At 55.7% G+C, this 21,604-nt stretch overlaps 1 protein-coding gene and 1 long non-coding RNA gene across 3 annotated transcripts in view; one reads left to right on the top strand and one right to left on the bottom strand.

The window, feature by feature from the left end:
- Positions 1-940, bottom strand: part of CYGB (cytoglobin) — a 20,522-nt gene extending 19,582 nt beyond the window's left edge. For both annotated transcript variants that reach the window (XM_085304443.1, XM_085304442.1), the window contains exon 1: positions 414-940. In XM_085304443.1, the coding sequence (XP_085160569.1) occupies positions 414-556 (143 nt within the window). In that variant the 5' untranslated portion in view covers positions 557-940. The remainder of the gene's footprint in view (positions 1-413) is intronic.
- Positions 941-15,120: 14,180 nt separating this feature from the next.
- LOC146595948 (uncharacterized) lies at positions 15,121-16,283 on the top strand. Its single transcript, XR_014895798.1, has 2 exons — positions 15,121-15,171; positions 16,246-16,283. It is a non-coding gene; the product is annotated as an uncharacterized LOC146595948 (long non-coding RNA).
- Positions 16,284-21,604: the final 5,321 nt, after the last annotated feature.

The raw sequence follows: 21,604 nt of genomic DNA, 5'->3' as shown, positions 1-21,604 counted from the left end.
TCGCGCCGGCGCCCCCCGCGCCCCCCGCGGCCCCCGCCGCCCCTCTCCCGCCGCCGCTCCGGCCCGAGGGGCAGCCGGCGCCCCGGGACGCGCACACCTGCTGGGCCCGGCTCCCCGCCGGCCTCATTCCGCCCGCGAGCCGGCTCCGGGCTAATTCCCGGCTCCGAGAATTCCCGGGAGGAGGAGGAGGAGGAGGAGGAAGGGGGGGGCGCCGCCGAGCCCCCCCGCACTGCACAGCCCCCCGCCCCGGGGGGCACCGGCGGCGAGGCCGCGGCGAGGCTCCCCGCGCCCGGCCGGCTCCCCGCCGCCTCGCGGCTACGCGCGTGCGGCTCTGCCCCTTTCCTGCAGCTAAAGAGAGGGATTTTAGGTGCATTCGCTCCTTCTCTCCCCCCCCCTTTTTTTTTCCTAAATACCTGATGAGTATGGAGACCCCGACGTCCTCACAGTTTGCATATACTCTGCTCCACGTCTCCTGAATAACCTTTTTCTCCGCATCTGAGATCTCCTCACTTCTTTCCCATCTCTCAATCTCCATCTCTCCCTGGACTTTCTCCATGAAAAACAGCCGGCACGATCCTCCGGGAAGCCCGGAGGAGACGAAGAGGGATGCGTGCGAGCGCGTGAGCCCTGCGAGCGGAGACGAGGTGTCGGCTCGGCGGGCGAGCGGGTGGCAGCGGCTCCGGCTACGCGTGTGCGTGCGTGTGTGTGTTTATATATATAATTAAAAATATATCTCTCTCTCCTGGAGGTTTGGTGCGTGCGATCAGATCTGAGATCCCCTGGTGCTGTCCATGGCCGTAGTTAGCTTCAGCTCAGCTCGGATGTGTATGACTGACTGATGGGAAACTGCCTAAAAGTAAAATATTCAAAGGCATTGCAAGACCAGCCTCTTTACCAATGTGCGAACGTGAGCTCACTTTCTCTCTCCTCCTCTCCCTCTCACTCCCCCTCCTTTTCTCTTTCCTTTCTTTTTTTTTTTTCTCCCCCGAAAGGGAGAGACGGGGAAGAGGTTCTGGGCAACATCAGGACGGTGCACGGAGGAAGGGGGGGGGTTCACTGGAAGCTTTTTTGTCTTTCAGCCCTTGTAAACAGCTCGGAGGAAATGCAGGATCCAGAGTGCACGGTTAAACTTGTCCCAGCGGCCGGCTCCGCTGCGCCCCGTCCCCTCGCTTTCTCCTGCGCTACCTTATTTTGCAAGAGGTCGGGCTTCGAACGAAAAATCCTTGCTTGCCTCTGGTTTCCAGGCGGTGCAGCACTGGGGGCAGAGGGGAGTGCGAGGTGGCCCTGGTCGCTGAATAAATTATTGTCTGTCCTGCAGGGACTCTCTTAATTAGCAGAATTTGCTCCCCGTTCTCGTTTCAGTACCAAATTGCAAAGGGATCTAGAGCCAGGGCGCTCGTGAAATGGATTTATTGTTGTTATCCCGAGACTGCGCTGCTCCTGGTGGCCCCGCGGCAGGGGAGCGGAGCACGGGAGCGCCTCCGCGGCAGGCTTTCTGCTGGATTTGCGTGTGCATTTCGGCTGGTTTTAACCGAACCGCAGTCCCAACTCCCTAAAAAATCCGGACTGTAATCTGTAGCCCAGTCCATTTGCACAGCGAGAAGGAAAATACTACCTGGACTTGTAATAACCAACAGTCCCCCAGAGGGGGATCAGAGACAAGAGAACTAGCCTGTGAAAGCGTGCGTGCACACACACGGCGTCTCCCCCTCCGCCGCCGCACGCTCGCCGAGGAGCAAGCGGGTGACGGACGGACAGATGGACCACCAGCAGCTGCACCGCGGGCACACGGACGCCCGGTGCCCCAGGCAGCGTGCTTTGCATGGGGGTGAAGAGCAGAGCCGTCTGGCCCGCGGTTCGCCTCACCGCGAGCCTCTTGGGCGTCGGAGCCCTGACGTTGCAGATCTGTCGAGGCTTTTGCTGTGTTTCTCCTCAAAACCAGCCTCAACCATCGCCACGCTAATTCACTGACCGTTGCGTCAGCAAATTTGCTCATGCGGATCTGACTAGAAGGAGCGCGAAGATGTTGCCTGCAGCTTCTCCTTGGGAAATGCTCCCAGCGTGGCCCCAGGAGAGGCTGGGAGCCCTCATACGGCCCACGGTGTCCACAGTCCTGCTTCTGCTCAGCGGAGAGCTGCTGAACGCCGCAGCGGGGGAGCACAGCCCGCATTGCCAGCCCTACGCGTCCGAGGAATCAGTCAGGTCACCTCCATCACAACAGCGCTGGCTTCAAAACCACCGCGTTGTCATCAGCCAGGTTACAGCTTTGATTTGTCTGCTGTTCGTTAGCCACCGGGATCAGCACTGGTGAGCCTGAGCTCAGACATGAGATGCAATGGCACAAGGTGGCCACCATGAGAAACCCGTGTCAGCTCAGGGTGGTTTACATGTCCAAGCCTCTCATTGTCCCTTAAAAATGCAAGGAAGTACACTCCGCTTTTAAATCCAGTTTAAAACCCGAGCAAAACTGCAATGCAGCATTAGTACATTTGGAAAGGGAAAACTCAAATTATGACAAAGAGGAGAGAGCTCGTGCAATTATCTAGGTAGAGCTTTTATTATTTGCTGCATGTTTAAAGAGAAGGGACTCTTCTCTTAGAAGCTCTCATGCTGTGTATTTTGGACAACACCTGTATCTTGCTCAGTCTTGTGTCAAGTTACATGGTAAACCTGACTGCAGCGGGCATTTTCTCTAATGCTCTGCCTTGAGGAGTCAAGTGGTCTTGACTCAAGAGCCTCCATTTTCATTAAAAACACAAGTGACAGCACTCTGAAAGCTGAGCAAGCAGCAGGAAACGAGAAGTCTCCAAGTGTTTCCATAGGGAGATTGCTTTTGCCGCCTCTGCAGGGATGTTGCCTCTGGATTTGGCATGAGCCCACCTGGACTTACATGTGCGTGACTCCTACTAGCATGAGGAAGCAGTTTGGCAAACAAGCAACCGTGACCAACCTGGTGGCAGAGATGCTCCACACGAACCGGCTGGCTGAAGATCCCAAACAAAACCCGACAGCCCTGAACTTCTCTGTCCTGTCCCAGACCTTGGACAAAAACCAGGGGCATGAGCACAGCTTCACGCTGTCACGTGGCAGTGGCCGGTTTCCATGGTTTCCCAAGACTGTTGCTCTTGGGGGCTCAGGGGTAGGATGTGACGTGTTCCAGAAGGAAGGAGAAAAGATGCTCTATTGATACCATTGCTGCAAAACCCTGGCTGTACTGCCAGCCACCTGGCATCATCTTATGATGCCCCAGCCAGTCTATATCACCTGCAGCAACTGCGTTGTAGGGCAGGATCAGTCCCTTCAGTGCAAGGCCCTGCACACAGTGAGCTTCAGCGACGGGCAGAGCTTGCTCCTCTCTCAGCTTCTGCACGGCAGGCGGAGATCGAGGGCGTTTTCAAGCCGTTCTCCATTTTCACCACTGCAGGAGGTGACGGTGGGTTTCCAGGCCCTTTCAACCACTGCTTGCACCAGCCCATGTTCATCCTCGCTCTGCAAGCGCCTGCCCGCTCTCTCTCTTCCCTGCCGCCAGCTTCTCCCGCTCCCCCTTTGCCCTCCCACATTGCCTCTCCGCTTCCCCGCGCACGCCGGGTGCAATGAGAAATGTACTTGGCTCCCGATCCTCGAGTGGGAGGTGAAGGCAAAAAAAACGAGGCTCCAGCTCCAAGGCGTGTGGGATGTGGCTGATGGCAGATCCTCACCCTTGACTTCGCTAACCGGCTCCGAGGCTAAGGCTCGAACACCTGATCCAACCCTTCGGCTGCTGCGGACGGACAGCCTGGGCCCCCCGGTTGCTGGCCCCGGTGCCTGTGCCGAGCTTGACCCTCGGCCCAGGTGCATCCCAGGCACCGGGCAGCTGGAGGTGCTCCAAGGGGCGCAGTGTGGGGAGACACAGGAAGGGTAGCAGGCAGAGCCCACAAGCTTCGAGGAAGCGAAGGAGACCTGCACAGGCTGCACAGGGCCCCCAGCTTTACCTCTGGCGAAACCACATGAGGCCGAAGAGGACCACTTGTCCAGACCCTCAGGACACAAGGGAACCCGGGCATAGTGGGAGCAGCCCTGGGATTTTAAATGAACGAAGGCTGAAGGCATCAGCATGGGGAAGCCCAAGGTATTTAGAGGAACAGCTTTGACTCCTGCCCCTTTTCTCTTGGAAGTGCACGGTGACGTGTCTCTTTGCCATTTTTGCTCCCATTGACGTCCCGCGGGGTATTGCAGGAAGGCGCACACATGCACAGCTGGTGTCCTTCCCCTGTGCCCAGCTTCTCATGTCTCCCCCAGGGACACCACCAAGCTGGCCACCCAGGATGGTGGGCTTGTCGCCCTGAAGGCTGCTGAAGCGAAGCCCCCAGCGCCGCACCGGCTCCCTCGGCCTCACGACCTTGCTGCAATGCCGCTCTCCGTCTTGCTCTCTAATACAGCCCTGCTGCCAGCTGGGAAGCCCTGGCTTGAAGAGGAATAACAAGACTTTAGGAAACGGCTTTGCAGTGCCTGCTACGGCCAGCCGCCCTGGGAGTCAGGGATTTAGCCTAAAGCCTGTATAAATGCTCTGTACTTATTGCAGGTTTTCTTTCCCCGGCTTCTCTGCTCCCAGGAGAGCTGTGTGCAAACCTGATGCTCCAGCTCTGCCCACGCGCCCTGGCTTTCAGCTGGGCTGCGGGGAGGACGACAAGGTGAGCTGTCAGTTATGCCAAAGGAAAACGCAGCGTGAAGGTTAAAAGGAGCTATAAAGCCACCAGGGCATCCCTGGATCAGACTGGGGTTGCATCGCTGCCCATGGCCTGCCCGGCTGGGTTGTGCTGTGCAGGGGAGGGACAGCTCAGTAGCACCGTGTGGTTGTTTGGTGGCCATGAGGAGGAGGTGGGCCTGCGTGGGACATGGTGGGACTCTGCTTTAATCAGCCAGCCATTGCTTGTGACCTTGGCACACATCTTCACTCACAAGTGCTAGGAGCAGAAAGAGACCCTCTGCTCCAAGGATTTCCTCCAGCTCTGCATCCTGAACACAGCTGGAGAGAGCTGGGCCAGAGCGGTGACAATACCAGGAGCTTGTCCCCCCGGGCCTGGCCCTGGCTAGCCCTGAGCAAGGAATTGAAACCCAAGCTGTTTGTGTAGCTCAGTGCCTGGGCAGACATTCCTCTTCTGATTGAAACCAGACCTCAGGCGACGCTGCCGAAGCTGGTGGGGAATGAACTTCAACCAAACCAGACAGCCTGTCCTTCTTAAATGGAAGTAGGTTGCATCCACTCTGGGTCAGCTTTCCAAAAGAGCTGAAGGTCAAGTGGTACAGCTTTGCAGAAGGACCAAGGTCTGTGATGCCTGCGAAGCAAACCACTGAGCTGAACCCTGCCCCTGAAACCCTGCTGCCCCTCTCTCTCCAGAAGGGACCCCACTCCCATGGGCTGCTCCTGGGTCATCTGGCACCTTCAACCCAGCCCTTGCATGATCCCGGACCATGGTGTGGTCTGCCAGGGACACCAGCTTAGGAGACACCTTGTGAGGGGGCCACATGGCAGGTAAGCCACAAGGGGGACCGGTGGCCAGGCAGGGACACAAGGGTGGACGCTGGGGTGGACAACACTGCCGAGACTCCTGCAAAGAGACTATTGGATGAAGACACCCAGCATCCGGGCTGGACTTTGGTCCCATTGGCCACCATGGGCACAGGGAGCGACAGCGAGTGAGATCAGAGGGACAGCACAGCCTCCCCGTGGCCTTTTCGAAACCTGTCTCAACTTTCCAGAAAAAGAAAACAACAAAACCCTACCAACCCACACAATGAGAAAAGAAAAGCACGAAGGGGATTAGGAAACGCAGTGGAATAAGAGGAAGCAGAGAGGCCTGCGGGGCTGCGTGCAGAGACCTGCTCCGGGGAGCGGGGCCGCGCCGGGTGCTGCCCGCGCGGCAGCTCGCCCGCGGCCACCCCGCCGCCCGGGTGCTCGCCCCAGCGGGCAGCGCTGGGACGGGGAGAAGCGGCTGCAGCAGCCCCGGGGTGGGGGGGTGCCAACCGCGAAGCTGACCTGGGAACTGTTGCAAAACCTGCGGTCCCACCCGGAGATTTGGGGGAACTGAAACTCTGTGATGCAACTTGCAGCGACGGAGGGAGCCAAAGCCCTTGCTGGCGGGACGGGGGTGGCCGCGGGAGGGAGAGGAGCTCGCCACTGCGCCGCACAGCCCGGCGCCGGCGCCGCGAACGCAGCCGCTGTCAGAGCCGGACCCTTCAGCGGTAAGCGAGGATGACAGGGTTATTGGGAAACAAGTCGACACTTCCAAACAAATTCTCTTTGCTGCTCTTTTCCTTTCTGAAGCTGGTCTGACTGTGGCAGGGGTTGCTCAGGAAAACCAGCGAGCTAATATATTCATGTCATCTTGCATTTGATGCCAGGACATGAAGTAAACACTGTCAGGGACCTCGCTCAGGTTCAAAGACAAACCCTGTTTCTTATTCCGATCACATTATCCATGCTCCCCATACAGATTCATTGATTCATATCTTAAAAAGAAAAGCCTTCAAAACCCATTAAGTCTGTCTTGCCATTCCAGCCCTGCTCTCAAGGGCTAGGGCAAGAAGCATTAACTAATCTGCTCACATTACCTTGCCTCTGAAGTATCTCTCCACGTCAATCAAGCGTGCTGGGAACTGATACGCTCCTGCACAGGGCAAGCTTCATCCAGCGAGTTTACTGAATGCCAAATAAGCAGAGGAACAGGCACTTAGAGATTGCTCCCAGGTGGGTGAACTCCCTTCACTGGGCTCCTTCTGGCACCTGGAGAGGGTCCAGGGGTCATTTATCTACATCCATATTGTGGATGGAGAGCAGAGTTGCAGGGACAGGAGACCTCCTTGGCTGTGGAGAGAAGATGAATGTCCCTGCTTGAGGCCAGGAAGCAGGACCTCTCACCCTTCCTTGTGCCTACACCATCTGTGGCTCTGCTGCTGGTGCACAACCTCTACAAGTATCTGGGAGGATGATATGAGGCCGGGAAAGACTCTGTTGAGCTCTGAGCTTATGTCCTTCCACCTCGCAAAGCTAGACAGCCAAGAGCTGCCTACATCCTCCCATCTCGCCTCAAGCCATGCAGTGAGGACAGTCCACGTTATGGTCCTCCATTTGCTTACACAAGTGGGAAAGCTATAAATGAGTCCATGAGGGAGAGACATCCATGACTCTCCAACATGCTGCTCTTTCTCAGGGACTCAGTTGCATCTGGGGTGTGAGAGGCGGCCGTAGCAGGGAGCTTTCTGGCGCCAGGCCTGGCTGGGTCTGAGCAAGGGGAGAAGGGCTTTCCAGCAGCAATGTCCTCGTGGAGATTACAAAAGCCATGCTGCCTATTTCCAGGGAAGAGAAGGTCCTTTTAGCCTCTTGGGCTCCAACTCAGCCAGCAGTTGCTGTTTATTTGGCTTCAGCAACTTCACAGCATACCAAAATGTGCTCCTGGGAGTGCGGAGTGCTGCAGAGCTGCCAAGCGGGGCGCTGGGCTCCAGGCCCATCCGAGTGCCTGCGCCTGCCGGAGGTCTGTGCAGCCAGGCGCCCGGGTGCTCCCCGGGCTGCGTTATGCAAGGCAGCCTCCGCACCCCTCCAGCCTTTCGTTCCGCTCGGGAAGAAATTATTCACTCATGTTTCTGTCTGGAAGAGATGTTTGAGATGTTTCCTCCACTGTGCTTCCAAAAGCTCCCGCTTCCCATCCTGCTGGTGCCAGCACTGAGGCCGCTCCATCAGCCCACGGCTGACCTCCCAGTTCAAGGAACTGGATGGGCTCAGAGGGATTTCGTTTTACTGACGTTTCAAGGGCTCTCACAGCCATTGTTTATGGGACTCGGCGCACTTGGAGATGCTGTTGCCACCAGGTGGGGATTAGTCACATTGGGCTTGGAGGGTGTCTCCAGCCTGGGCTGGACGTAGATCCAAAGCCGGGCTCTTCTGCAAGTCTGGCTAGGCCTCTGGTTCAGATCTGCTCAGTTATTGAACCTGGACTGATGTAGGATGCTTAGATTTGGTCCTGGTTTTGAAAACCTTTTCTGGAGGGCTGCCCCAGGAAGCCGGTGTGTGCTGCTCCCTGCCTGCTCCCAGGGCTCTGCCCGGGGCTGGGACTCTCTTCCTGCAAAATTAACCCCCTAAGCATGCGCGTGCCTGTGCCTGAGCATGTGTGGACACACACAGGTGTCTGTTTTCCCTTCTGCCTCTCTTACAGAGGTTTCTCTCTTGGTTGTTCTTTTTTAACCTAAACCCACAAGTCGCTAGACTCCAGAAGATGTCTGGCATGGGAACGGTCTGAGCTGGGGCACTGGGTGTCAAAGCATTTCCCTGCCCATGGATGGGGAAGAAGTAAGAAGCTTAGGAGGAGACAAGGCTCTCTGGGTGAGACTTTAAAAACCAGCACAGGGGTCTGGGAGGAGACTGTGGGGCTGGAGAGGAGAGCTGTGCCCGCTGCCCTGGGGCCGGGCAGTGGGAGTAGGTGAAGGAGGAATCGAGCAGAGCGCTAGGGAGGGGAGGATGCAGACAAGATCTTGGGATCAGCTGGCTGACACACGTCCATGGGGAATTACATGCAGGCCTGAGCCTGTCAGATTAGCGGAAACGGGGAAGGAGGGAGTGGGTTGAGCAGGCCTGATGGGAGGAGGGAAACAAGAGGCAGCACTGGCCAGAGAAAAAGCGAGCCGAGGAGTAGGGAAATGGAGGTGGGCAGCAAGGGGAGGGAGGCACCCATGGAAGCGGGGGGCAGAGGGCAGCGTCCAGCCCTGGGCGTGATGGGAGCCGGGAGGTCTGGCTGGGGCAGGGAGACGGGCTGGGGGAGCCTCGGGTGGACGGGGTGGAAACAGGCTCAGGCCACCGTGAATCACCCCCAGAGCCAGCCTGGCCGTGGCGCGAGTCGGTGGCCAGCCGAGAAGGTCGCACGGGAAGCCAAAACCAATTAAGTGCTCAAGGGGTCACGAGCCAGCCGCTTTGTTCCCTCCCATCCGAAGGTCAGAGGAAAGCGCCCTCATTTGTTGCCTCTTAATTACATCTGATCCTGCTCTAATTCCTCCTAAAACCAGTCCAAGAGCCTTCGAGTGGCTGCTGGGGAGAGCAGCTCCCCAGCTGGGGCTTGCGTGCAGGTCAGGCACAGCTGACAGCCAGGGCCCAGCGAGGAGACCCTGCGTCCGAGCAACCTCCAGGAAGGATGTGAGGAGCTGGCAGTGCTACGTGGTGATGGAGGAAGAGCCATGTGCACCACCATCCTGCTCATCAGCACGCTGGTCGTGATGCTGCGGCGCCGCTTCTTCAACAAAGTCGAACCGTATGTCCTCCTCCTGCCATTCCTGTCTCTTTGGGGGCCCTGTTGGTGCAGATGTGAGGGGTAAGGGAGGCCTAGGGGTGGAGGATCTTGCTATTCAGCCTAGGATCCATGCATGGAGATGCTTGCTTTCCTCCTAGTTTTGCTCTTCTGGGAGACGCTAGGCAATGCTGCCTTGTATCTGGCAGAAGGAGTCTTATGTGCGATGGGCTGTTGCCTCCTTCCAGTTCCACCAGCGCAAGGAAGGAAAAGTGCGGGCTCAATCCCCTCCCTTCATGGCATGAAGGGACAGGGTTGAACCCCTGCAGTGGCTGAACCCTTTGCATGTGCCGATTAAGGCAGTGGTGGTTTCCTGAACAAACCAGCCCAGCACTCTGCTAATTTTCCAGATGAACAGCTTAGCTGCATGTACTCGTCCTCATGCCTCAGCTTGGGAGCACACTGCACAGCGCTCTCAGGCGTGGGGACACGTTCAGGCTGCCAGTGACACCCCACCAATGCTCAATTTCCAAACCTTCACTTGGTGTAAAATAGTCACAGCTCAGGCCCCTTGGGTACGAGGAGTTGTGTGAGGGTCTTGGTATGCAGGATGCTCCTGAGCATCAGCCACGAATCGACTCTCCTGAGCCCTGTCGACCTCAAATGAGCCTGCAGCCACCACCGTGCAGTCGTGGCCCTGACGTGCTGTGTGCTGCCTAGGCACACGCACACGTGCACACGTTCACACACACGCACCCCAGCTCCGCGGAGACAGCAGGGAGCAGATGGGAAGGGACTTGCTGCAGTCCCACTGCAAGGCAACGGTGAGCTGCGACCGGAGCGCATGGCTCCTGCCTGCACGGGCTGCTCCACGCTCTCCACCACGGCAGAGCACCGCAGCCCTCTCCAAAGCCAGGTTCCGCTCTGAGAGGTTTCCGCTGTAGACGCACAAATCTATTTACCAGAGGAGACTGGAGACATCTGAAAGTGAGGAGGTCAAATTGGCACTTAATGAGCCAATTAAGGCAGGGGAGGGAGAACAGAGATTCAAAGCAGGGAAGGCATCTCCTGGCTTGCATGTCCTCTGGTCCTTGCCCTGCTACCTGCAGCCAAAGCAGAATTAAAGACTTATTAATTGCCAAAGCAAACATGCTCCTGTTGTAGGCTTGGAGGCTGTCTCTGGGGGAGCTGGTTGCACGAAGGATTACGGGGGTGGATGGAGAAGCTGGTAGAGCTAATGGCATACAGGTCCATCCATCCAGGAAGCTGTAGGGGAGCGGGGAGTGCTGGCCACACGCACAGGCTGGGTACATAGCCAGAAAAGGAGGCACCTTCCATGTTAGCCACGGGGATAGAGTCCTTGCTGATAGAAGCAAGCAGTGGGAAACCATAAAAAATTAAATGCGGAGGTAGGACGGACCCTAGAGATGGAGAAGCTGGGGCCAGTGGGACACAGGCACCGAGCTGGCTGCGTCTTTGCTCGGGACAGGCCCAGCACCCTTTCCACCATGACTATAAACCAGGGCGCTGGGCCTGCTCCAACCTCACATCTGCCTACCATCCTCATCATCACCGTGTGGCAGGAGCAGCCGGTGTGAGACAGCCCCACGGCGGTGGCAAGGCTGGGCAGCGGGGAGGGGGACATGCCTGGCGCTGGACCAGGAGCTCGAGGATGGACTCAGCAGCGTGGAGGTGGCATGAGGGCTCTCCAGCATGGCACGGTGCCCAAGGGGAAGGCTCATTGGTGTGATGCCCAGGGGAGCCTTCTCCTGAGGCACACTGCAGCTTTCAGACAGGCATCTGGCCCTGACTCAAGGACCTCAGCCCGTAGAGAAGCTGTACCTGGCTAGATTTGTTCTTTCAGTGACTAATTGCTCTCACTGTTAAAGACTACTGACTATGGAAAGTGACTGACCAGCAGGCCACATCCTACCTCTTTCTGTAGCCTGTTTGTAACCAAGAGCAGGCCCAGTTACGCAGGAAAGGTAGCAGGTTTTCTAGTTGCTCTATTTTGGACATCCATCTACCCACCTCACTCTGTGCTGACAGAAATCACTGCAGTTTCACTGACAGGTTTGTACTAGGAGAGGAATTGTCTCCAGCCTTTCATATTTCAGAAAATAAAAGTGACAGGCGCAGAAGAAAGAAGGGATATCAATCACGGCTTGAGGGGAAGGGCGAGAAGCAACCAGGGAGGAACGAACAGAGGCTTCAGAGGGACGCGGCGGGGGGAAGATAGCCTCTTCAGATCATAACAGCACTATGGCCGGGATTTCCATCACATCTGCGCTGTTTTGGTGGTGATATCAAGCTAGACCCCTGGATTAGAGATGTCTCTGTTTGCAAACCAGCACAGAGTGAAGAAAAAGAAAGGAGTCCACATATGAGATGGGCTACAGCTGCCTCGGTGGGGGAACGTCCCTCTCGCTCTGACGTTCCCATGAGGAGAGCAAGGCGCGTGTCCTGGGCAAAGGACATGCTTGGGCACAAATGAACAGCAGAAGCAAGATTAGATTATGTAAAATCCCCTGCTCACTTGACCTCCTTCACGTCCTGTCTTCTATTTATATGCCTTGGGGCTGCCAGGGACAGTTCCCTTCAGCCTGGGATGCCCTTGGCCCATACTCACAGGGCTGCTCAGCCTTGCGCCCGTGGGGTCAGCGTTGGACCCCGGAGCTGGCCGAACACCACCGACTCGGAAGGAGAGGCCTGGAGGGTCCCCTGCTAACAGCCCGGCTGCAGCTCTGCCATCCCCCCTCGCTGGAGGTGAAAAGCAAACCGAAATGCCAACCTGGGCTAACCTCCTCACTGAGGGCAGAGGAGGCCAAGGTGTGACTCCTCGGGCCTCAGAGATTGCGTTTGCTCAACAAGCAGTGATTTATTTTGGTTTTTTTTTTTTTTTTTTGTACTATGGGGTGAGAATGTCCTGGCCGGAGGCCAGGGCTGGCTACGGACGGCTGCTCTGTTTGCCTTTCTCATGTCCTTCCCCTGCCCGGTTCCTGCTAGAGCACGTTGCCTTTTCAGCGATATCTGTTTATGGGCAGCTCCTGAGGGATACGTGGCTCCAGGAAGGTGGAGACGTGACACAGAGCCTGAGGTTTGGTTTTAGTCCCGGTTCAGCGTGGAGGGACGCAGGGCACAGCCTGCCCGAGGGAGTGTGGAGAGGACGATACCCGGACGAGGCAGGTCCACGAGGAGGAGACGTCCTCCGCACAGAGGTCCTTGGAGAGGGAACAAGTCTGGGGCTTCGTGGGGATGGGCCAGACTGTGGCAAAACAGAGACTTTGGGGAAGCGAAATGTGGATTTACCCTTTGCTGCTCTCTCAAGACAGGATGGACACAAGCCCCGTGGGACCCCAGCAGGGTTGTTTCCTTGGAGAGGGGTCTGCACCGGGAGGCCGGGCTCCCCCCCAGCCCATGGGGAGCGGGCGCCTTTCCAGCCGCAGGAGGGTGCCTGCGCTGACCTCTTCTCCCGACGAGGACACCCTCGGGGTGCCCCTCACCCCCTGCGGCAAGGCAAGAACAGCCCCTTTTCCACCTCAGGCTGGAGAAAACCGAGCCGGTAGCTTGGTGTGATTTGGAGGAAACCTTCCAGCCCGGGCCCCTGTGGGAAGCAGCACACGATCTCCTCGTTTCCACCGCCCAGGCACGGCTGGCGGCCGGGAGCAGTGGCGCGCGGCTCTGCGTCTCCGGGCTGGAGCAACGAGCCCGCAGCAGGCGTGCACAGACAAGTGTCAGCTGAATTTCCGTCTGACTTTAAATACATTAGCGAGGCCACAAGTACAGCTCCAAAGTGCTGCAGGCAGAGCCGAGCAGATAAGTAACCCCCAAACCAAGCAGCAAGAAAATAACACCCCCCCCCAAGTCCTTCTACCGATGACACGGCGAGCCCTGGCTTTAGCCCACTTTCCTCCTTGTACATCTAGAGCAGGCAAGCGGATCTACTCTCTCCCTCGCCGCGTTTTAATCCAGTATCACAAGGGTCAATTCCGTAGCACTTCTGCGGAGTCATTATCCCTCCTGTTACATAAATGTCTGGGCATGCACAAAAGGCAGCGCTGCTACAGCGGCTCCGACACCAACTCCCTCCAACACCTGCTTTTCAGCTGGAGAGAAAAAGCCGAGCGCAAGAACATCTCGAGAGCTGTCACACGGAAAGCTGCCGTCTTTCAGGCTGAATGGGCGGCTGAATAGCTCTCACTTTGCCTTTCGAAGCTCATTTCTAAATGCAATTAATACTGGCACATGCATAATGAGAGACTGACAAGTGAATACAGACTCCGGCAATAAAGAAGCCTGCCCCAAGTGCTATGTAAATATTACAAATCCTCGCTAGGAGCTGACCGGGGAAGACAGCTTTCCGATGATTAAACCCAAGTGACAATACGACTGGATTCCTACATCTGTCACAATACTACCTGCTGGTGCATAACGAGCGCCGCTAAAAGAGCCAGCTCTCGCTGCTCTTCAATGCAGAGAAAATGTCTATTTGTAGGATGCAATTAATCTCTTCTTCAAAATCAGGAACCTTAGTGTCCTTGGTAACAACACACCAGTGACTCAGAGCGCGGCTCAGGCTTTTTCGCCTGATTTTGGAGTGAGTTATGGAAAGTGACCCCCAAATTCTAGCACGGAAAAATATACGATACTTTGAAAGAGGAAAAGCCAGCTAGGTGTGCGTGGGAGGGTGGGGGGGGGGAACAGGTCTCAGCCGCTGCTTGGATCTCTGCAAGGCTCCTTTGGTAGTTTACGGAGATTCCTGAACCTATTTCAGCCAAATCCCCCAAACAGAAACCAACTCTGCTCTAGAGCCACCTGCTTCTCCGCTTGCAGCGGCGGAAGGTGCCCGCAGCGTGCTGGGACCGCGGCACCCCCGGGGGGGCTCCCGGTGCCCCGCGGCAGGTTTCTCTAAACTCGCGGCCACGAGCGGCGGCGCGGGAGGAGCGCGCGGCCGGCAGAGCCCCCGGCCCCTCCGCGGGATGCCCTCGCGCCGCGGCCCTGCCCGCCCCGCTGCGGCCGCCCGAACGCCCCCGGGGGCCGTATCTGCTTTCTATGAATTTCAGGGGCAAGCGGCTGCTGCTGGATTTCATTCACTGACCCAGTTCCAAAGCCCAGGGGAAGGACGGGCTGTGATAAAGAGACAGCTGGTTGGAAAGAGTGGGTGATGGAGGACTTGCATGATTTATTTATCTTTTGGCAAAGAGAAAAAAAAAGAGGGGGGAGAGAATTGTTGGCTAAAAAGAGCGTTTTTGAGGCTAAACAGTGCTGCAGCAAATCCTCGTGGGGCTTCTGCTCAGGTGCTCGGTCTCTCTGCACGGGCCATCCCTGCCCTTGGCATGCTGCTTTGCACGGCCTGGGAGGGGGACACAGGGGAAAAGAGACTTTCGCTGTGCTGGACAGCGGCTCACCCCAGGCCCCGCTGTTCCTCCAGGCACCCCGAGGGAGACGAAGAGACCAGGAGAGAGGCCGAGTCCGACCCTCGCGCCAGGTAACGCCGCTGCGGGGGGAAAGCCGGGCGGGATGCAGCGGGAGAGATGCAGGTTTGGGGAACCGGCGGAAGAAAGCTCCAGCCTGGGGTAAAACCCGCTCCTTGCCTCTCTGCTCGGCCAGCTGGCTCGCAGCCCGAGCGCCGGGGACCGCAGGCGTTTAACCGATGGCATCTTCCATGTTGCGCCCAGGGTTTACAGGTCCTTGCCCACCTGTGAGGCTGTGAAGGCTCTAGAAAAGTGGCTTTTTCTGGGGAGGAGGAAAGATATATGTATTAGAGAGACATGCTGAGCCCCAAACTGGCAGACCGGAAGGGAAAAGCCCCTTCTCCCGGTGATTTTTTGGGGCTGATGTGACTTTGTCCCCTGCACAGCGACCCCAGGGAATGAGGGCCGGCTCCAGGCTGTCCGTCTGTCCGCGGCTCCCGCCGAAGGTAGGGTAATTCGCGCTGCTGCCTCGGCTCCTTCGGCGTCGAGGGGGAGGGATGCTGGCCGGGGCTGGGGCAGGCGGCACGGGATTCGGAGGGGGGATCGGGGCCAGGGCTGTCCTTCACCCTCCAGCCGCCCAGCGAAGGGCTAACGCCCCCCCCCCGCCCTTTCCTTGCAGCTCTCCTGCGCCCTGGGCGGACGTCCCGCTCCCGCCGCTCGCACACCCGCTGCAGCTTTCCCGTCTATAGAAATACGTTAATAAAAGATCAGTTTGCAGACGCAGCTTGCTGTAGATGACAGCATTAAAGGCGCATCTGTTTCTGCTAAGCACCGGTCTCGTGCTGGGTTTATTTGGTCCATTTGCGGCAGGGAAGAGTTGCTTTCGGCATTCAAAGATGTCTCATGTCTGGGAGAAGTGGCGGGGGGAGGTATATTTTTGGCTCCGTTTAGCCACAAAAATTTGGTTTTAGAATAAAGAAAAATATCCCTATTTTCTGCTTGCTGATAAAAAGCCAAACTGAGGCAGACGAGCGCCGTGCGAGCCCTCGTTTGTTTGAGAACCCGGTTTCCTGTTGGAAAAACAAACACTCTGATGGGAAAAGTCTATCAGCAAGTATTGATCAGTCACCAGGACCGCTGGTCTTGCAGACATTGGCTTAATCCTAAAACGAGCCAAAGAATCCGTTCCCAAAGGTTTTGGCAGGATCCACGAGGCAGAGCGAGACGGGACTGTGGAGTTTGGGGAGCGACGGCGTCGCACGGCAGAGCCCTGCCTGCGGACGCAGCCGCACCGCCCCGACCGGCCGCGTGCAGCCGGCAGAGGAGCTGGCACCTTCGGCGGCGGCGGCAAACGAGGCCGGGCTGTGCCCCGGGCCGGGCGCAGCGCCTTCGCCCGCTCCCCGCGGCCGAGCGGAGGCCAAGCGTGCGGACGAGAGCTCCCGCCAGCTCGGTTTCCCACAGCTGAGCATTTCACAAACGCCTACAGAGTTTCCTAATAGATTTTTTTTCCCCCTGAAGCTTTTTAATTAAGCCTTTACAACCTCGACTCACTTTTAACATTTTTTTTTTTTTTGGTACAGGAATGATTATGTTAAGGAAGAATAAAATTGCTTTTTTACCTGGAGCTGCCTTCATTTTGTAGCAGATTAAAAGTAAGATGGAGAAGCAATAATGGCAGGACTGGGGGGTCAGGTGGAAAATACAACGTGCGTGCACTGGAGAGCGCAGAAGAGACTGGGAGGTGGAAAGGCAAAAGCTGCTCTGGACTGAAGCCTCGAAAGCAGAATCAGCTCCTCAGATGATATAAATCAGCTGGACTCCCCTGACATGCCTGCATTGCTCTAGCGTGGTTTTTATGTATTGATTTAAGGGGAAATAAAGGTCAGGGGTTTAACTGCACTGCATATATCAGGCTTCAGCTCTAAGAGAGGAAGAGCCTCAACATCCAAACCGTGTCCTCAATGGTGAGCAAGAAGGATGGACGTGACATGACCAAGGGGGTCCAAGGATGCTAGGGAGGAGGAGGGAAGCATAAAGTGAATGTTTTTTCCAGAGGGCCAGATTTAGGCATGCCCTTCCCAGTCCCCAAGTCACAGCCTTTTGCTCCCAGCACACTGGGAAGGCAGGAGACGAGGGACTGCAAAGAGCAACAAGGACGATGATCCACATTCAGGAGAGGTCTGAAATGGGATGGACAGCAGGCCCAAGAGAGACGGGCAAACGCGGGAGCTAAGGCAGCTCCAGAGGTGAAGGGCAGAGCCCGGCGTAGCCCCGCTCAGGTTAGCTGCCTGGAGCCCCCTTTGCAGGGCTGGGCTGGGCACGGCCATCCCAGACTTGGGAGAAGTCCAGATTTCAATGCGGATCTTAACATCAGTAGTTCAGCTCTTTTGCCCCATCTGGGCTAGCATGAAAAAATCCCAAGAAGGACAATCTGGGGCCAGCAAGAGAGAGCAGGAATGGCAGGAAGCAGCCTGAAAACGTCACGGTGTTGCTGGGAACAGGGCCACTGCCCAGCAAAGCCCTATGTGCAAACAACGGTTGCTAAATCAGCTGCATGGGGGAGTTGTAGATTTGGGGGATAAAGGTTTCCTGAGCAGCAGAAAGCCAGCTCCCTGTCTGGGGACTTCCAAGGGGGTGGATTTGATGAGAAATGCTCTTTATTTACTCAATCAGCTTCAGCCAGAGGTTGAGCTAAGAGTGGGTGAGTCTGCTTTGAGTGAGCGGCTGCACAAGGGTTTCTGGCCCAGGACAGGGTGTTTGCTGTCTGCGCTAAGATTTGTGATGGTCCCGGAAGGCCCTTAGTGGGTGGGAGTGGGAATTCACTTAACCTCATTAACTCCGTCATCACTGCTGGCCAAAACCACGGTCCCCTTTACAAGAAAAACAGAACGGGCATAGAGAGCCCTCGCAGGCCAGACGAGGCGTCAGCGGCCGCTCTCCAAGCAGGCTTCTGGAGCAGGGATGCTGCGGGAAAGCACATGGACGTGATCCCGCTGCCGCGGAGCTGCTGCTCGCCTAGGGAGGAAAGAAGGAACGTGACATCTCTCCTCGTCTTCTTTCCGTCTCTATCCCCACTAAAACCATACTTTGGGAAAAAACAAAAGGGAAATGAAAGAGCAAGCAGGCTAAGGTTGAGCTGGGATCGCGGTGGAAGCGGCGTGGGAGCTGCTGGAGAGGACGGGAATTGCACGCAGGCTCAGAGAAGGGGGCCAAAGCTTCAGGGCCTTGCTGACCCAGCTCCCCAGGGCTTGTCTGACCCTCTGGTTTTATCATTTTCCTGTGAGGAGGGAAAGGGACCACACAGCAGAAGAAACCCCTGGAAACTGGTGAGGGATGGTGTTCCCAGCACTCTTCCCTCTCTCATCGCCCCTCTGTACAGTTGGCTGTGGAGGACGTATGGCTCCGCAAGGCTCCAATTCCATGAGAAGATAACGCCTTCAAATCAATTCCTAACTACAGCCAACAAGTGCAGTTTCCCAGCTCTGGGAGCTGGCCCTCCTGCCTCAGCCGCACACACGGTGCCAGGGTCCTTGCTGTGATGGACCAAGCAAACCGGGGCTGGCACTGACCTATCTCAACTGGCCTGTCTGCTCTGTGCCCTCCATATGAAATCCTGCTGTCTCTCCTCTGCGCCCATTTCTGGAGCACCCTAAAGGTTTCTGGCATCTTAGAACTTGTCTTTTACTCAAAAACAAAACAAAACAAAAAACAAAAACCAAGCTCTACAGCAGAAACAGGGGAGGAAATTGCTACAAGTTTCTTAACTATCTCATGGAACAAAAATGCTTCTTAATACTGTTCAGGGAAAGAGAGGGTCAAATGTCCCTCATTAATGTTGATTTACTAAGAGGGCCGGGAAGTGGAAGAGGGAAAGAGTCCAGCTGCCTGTCTCCATGCATGAAGAGCCTGGCCTGGGATCTAGGCCTGGAGGTAAGGGTCAGCCCCTGTGGCTTGTGTTCGGGGTTTTCCACCAGAAGGGACAGATGGGTGTGGGTTGCTGTGCACCCACGCTGGGCAGCCCGAGACCAAGGGCAGGTGGGAACCAGGAGGACCTGACGTGTACTAACAAAGCAGTGACGCAGGGCAGACCTCTCTCGGCTTTTAGCAAGCAGTTTGGAAATTTGGCAGCTATCTAAAGAAAGATGTGGAAATGGAGACCTCCCTACAGAGGCTGATGCTGGGTCAGGCCAGTTCATGCTCTTTCACCAGCCACCATCCCCTGGACACCTGGGCTCTAGGAGCATCCTCACTGCCTGGGGACCATCACCTCATAAATACCCAAAGGAAAACCAAAATCCACCCAAACTCACGATGCCTCCTTGTCTTTGACACCAGCCCTCGTGAGCTCTTCACAAGGTGAGTTACCAGGCACCATCCTGGAGCACATCACACACCTCACCCAGAGCCTGGTGAAGAGAAAAGGGCAAGCAGCTGGCCCAGATTTCAGGGTGTAAATCAGTAGGGTTCCTCTCCAGAGATAGCTCAATTACATTGATTTACACTTGCTGCAGATTTGGTCCATTCAACCCAATTAAAACTCCAGAGGAAGTGCAGGGAGGCAGGATGTAATTACCCACATTGGAATCCCAGTTCAGAACAGGAGGCAGAGCTCTCCGGATCAAATTAATCCCTGGTGTAACTCTGCTGAAGTTACACCAGGGCTATAATTGGCCTCAACATTTTAACTATCTCATTTAATGTTATTCATGCTCTGCTGGAGATGAGAATGTTTATCCTAAATGAGAGACTCTAATGCTCTGTAGCAATAATAGAGTGCGAGGCTTATGCAGTTTCTCATTTACGAGGATGCTGGGGAGACCAGATTGTCACAGAAGATGCGGCAGATCTGGACTCCCCAAATCTTTAACCATTTCCAGGGCTCATTTCCCCATCACCCTTCCTCTGGTGCCTTCACCCTCCCTGATTCCAGCCTGTTTTTCCACCCTGCCTGTCTTGGGGGCTCTTTGAAAGGTTGGGAGTTTTGCTCCAGACAGAAACAGAAGTAGGAGGAGGTGGAGAAGAGAGAACAAAAACCGCCAAGACAAGCCCTTCAACCTAAAGCTTCTACAGATCAGCAGCAACGAGATTTCCCAGCAACAGACTTGCCTTCTCGGTGGTCACGAAAGGGGGGATTTCCATTCGGACCCATCCTGATGAGAGCTGGCTCCGTGGCCTCTCTGAGTCACCACCAGGACACAGCCCCACGAGATTTCTTCAGGAGGTCGGGGCTGCGGAAATGCGGTGAGCGCATGGTTGTGCTGCAGGCCCTGCTGTGAACCGGCCGCCCCTGCAGATGAGGATCCCAGCCACCATCCTCATGTTACTGACCCGGTGAAGAGGATGGTTTCAAGGCTGTCTGAGCTGCCACCCAGGAGGTAGCAGGAAACGCAGCTCAGCAACCTGCCTGAACTGTCCTCTGTCCCGTTCCAACAGTGGTGGCCAGTCTAAACACGCATCCTGCAGCTTCGGAAGCAAAGCCTCTGCTTACATTCGGTTACATTCTGCCCTGCCGCAGCTGTGCTCTGGCGGTGGCACCTCGCCAGGGATGCATTTAGCCCTGAACTTCCTTCGCACGCCCAGCATGGTCCTGGAGCCAGCCGCTCCTGGGCTGGCAGGTACCACTGTCAGTGCAGGCATCAGCATTACTGAGCTTTCAGAGGATTGCTATCACCATTCATTAAAACGTGTTTCTGCTCCCCAGGCTGATTTTCAGACCCCTGGTCTTTCTCTCTGCTCCCTTGCCAGGAGAAACCACAAGAAAGGCAGATCTTTGTTCCAAAGCAATTTTTAACGCCCTGTAGCTTAAAACAGACTGAAGCGTTACAATTCACTCTGGCTCCTTTGTGTTCCTCAGAGGATATTAAATCCTTTTCTTGATACTTCCTCACTCTTTGTAGATGTTACTCCAGCTTATTTTCTAGGGCTTCCAGACTGTTTTTAACAATGCTGATCTTTCAAATTGCTTCCTTCAAACTTTCTCCAACTATGCTTTCCCAGAGTGTAAATAGCTTCAATTATTCCCAGATGTTTTTAGTTTGTTAACCCTGGAGAAATATTGTGTAACAGCTTGGAAAGAAGACTAGTAGCAGACGTTCTGGGTTCTCTTTCCTGGTTCACCAAATTACTTCCCGAGTAGAATAACCATGGGATTTTTCTTGCGGAAATGCCATTAGCACTAGCTTGTCTCATCATAGGAACAGGACCAAGGATGGCTGAAGTCATCTGGCTAACATGGGCTGTGAAGATTACCCTCCAAAAGCACCAGTCATCCTCTCCACTCAATTCCTCCTTATCCTCTCTTCAGAGAGTTCTGATTTGGATGACATATTAGAGCTACAGGTCTGCAGAGAAGCCTTTTAGCAGGTATCACCAAAACTGCCAGGCAGCACCTAATGGAAGAGAGCTTGTTTGTGGCCAGTCTGGACTGGACTCAAGCTGTGGTCATGCCACATGGCGAAAGGTAGGTGGTCTTCTCCCTCTCCTAGTGCCTTCCCACCACTCCCCTCAGCCAACAGCACCACAGCTCTGCTCTTCTTGGGCCAAGCTTTCCTTGGCCTGGAAGGATGCAGGTAGAAGTGTGGGGAGCAAGGAGAGTTAAATACAACTGGCTGAACTCTTAACAAACCTCTGCAGTCCTTCTGACTCCAGTAGTCCTGCTCCTCTAATACTTAAAGCTTTGCATTGCTAAACACAGATAAAATACATCCCCATTTGCACTAGTAGAGAGCCAGGGTGTACTTGAGTTGGCGGGAGATGCAGTTTCTCTCTACTAGCCATCAGCCTTCCCAAGAACACCTCAAATCCAACATATTTGTTGGTCCTCCACCCACTCTGCCTGGATCCTTTCACTTCTGCTTCTCAGCCCAGTGCTCAGCTCTGCAAAGCCTGAGGTTAATTAGAAAGATGGGACTATATCACACAGCATCTCCTTGTGATGTG

Source organism: Rhea americana, unplaced genomic scaffold (assembly GCF_003343005.1).
Source record: "Rhea americana isolate MKP2758 unplaced genomic scaffold, rheAme1 scaffold_21, whole genome shotgun sequence".
NCBI lineage: Eukaryota > Metazoa > Chordata > Aves > Rheiformes > Rheidae > Rhea > Rhea americana.
This window is presented reverse-complemented; position numbering and strand designations above follow the sequence as displayed.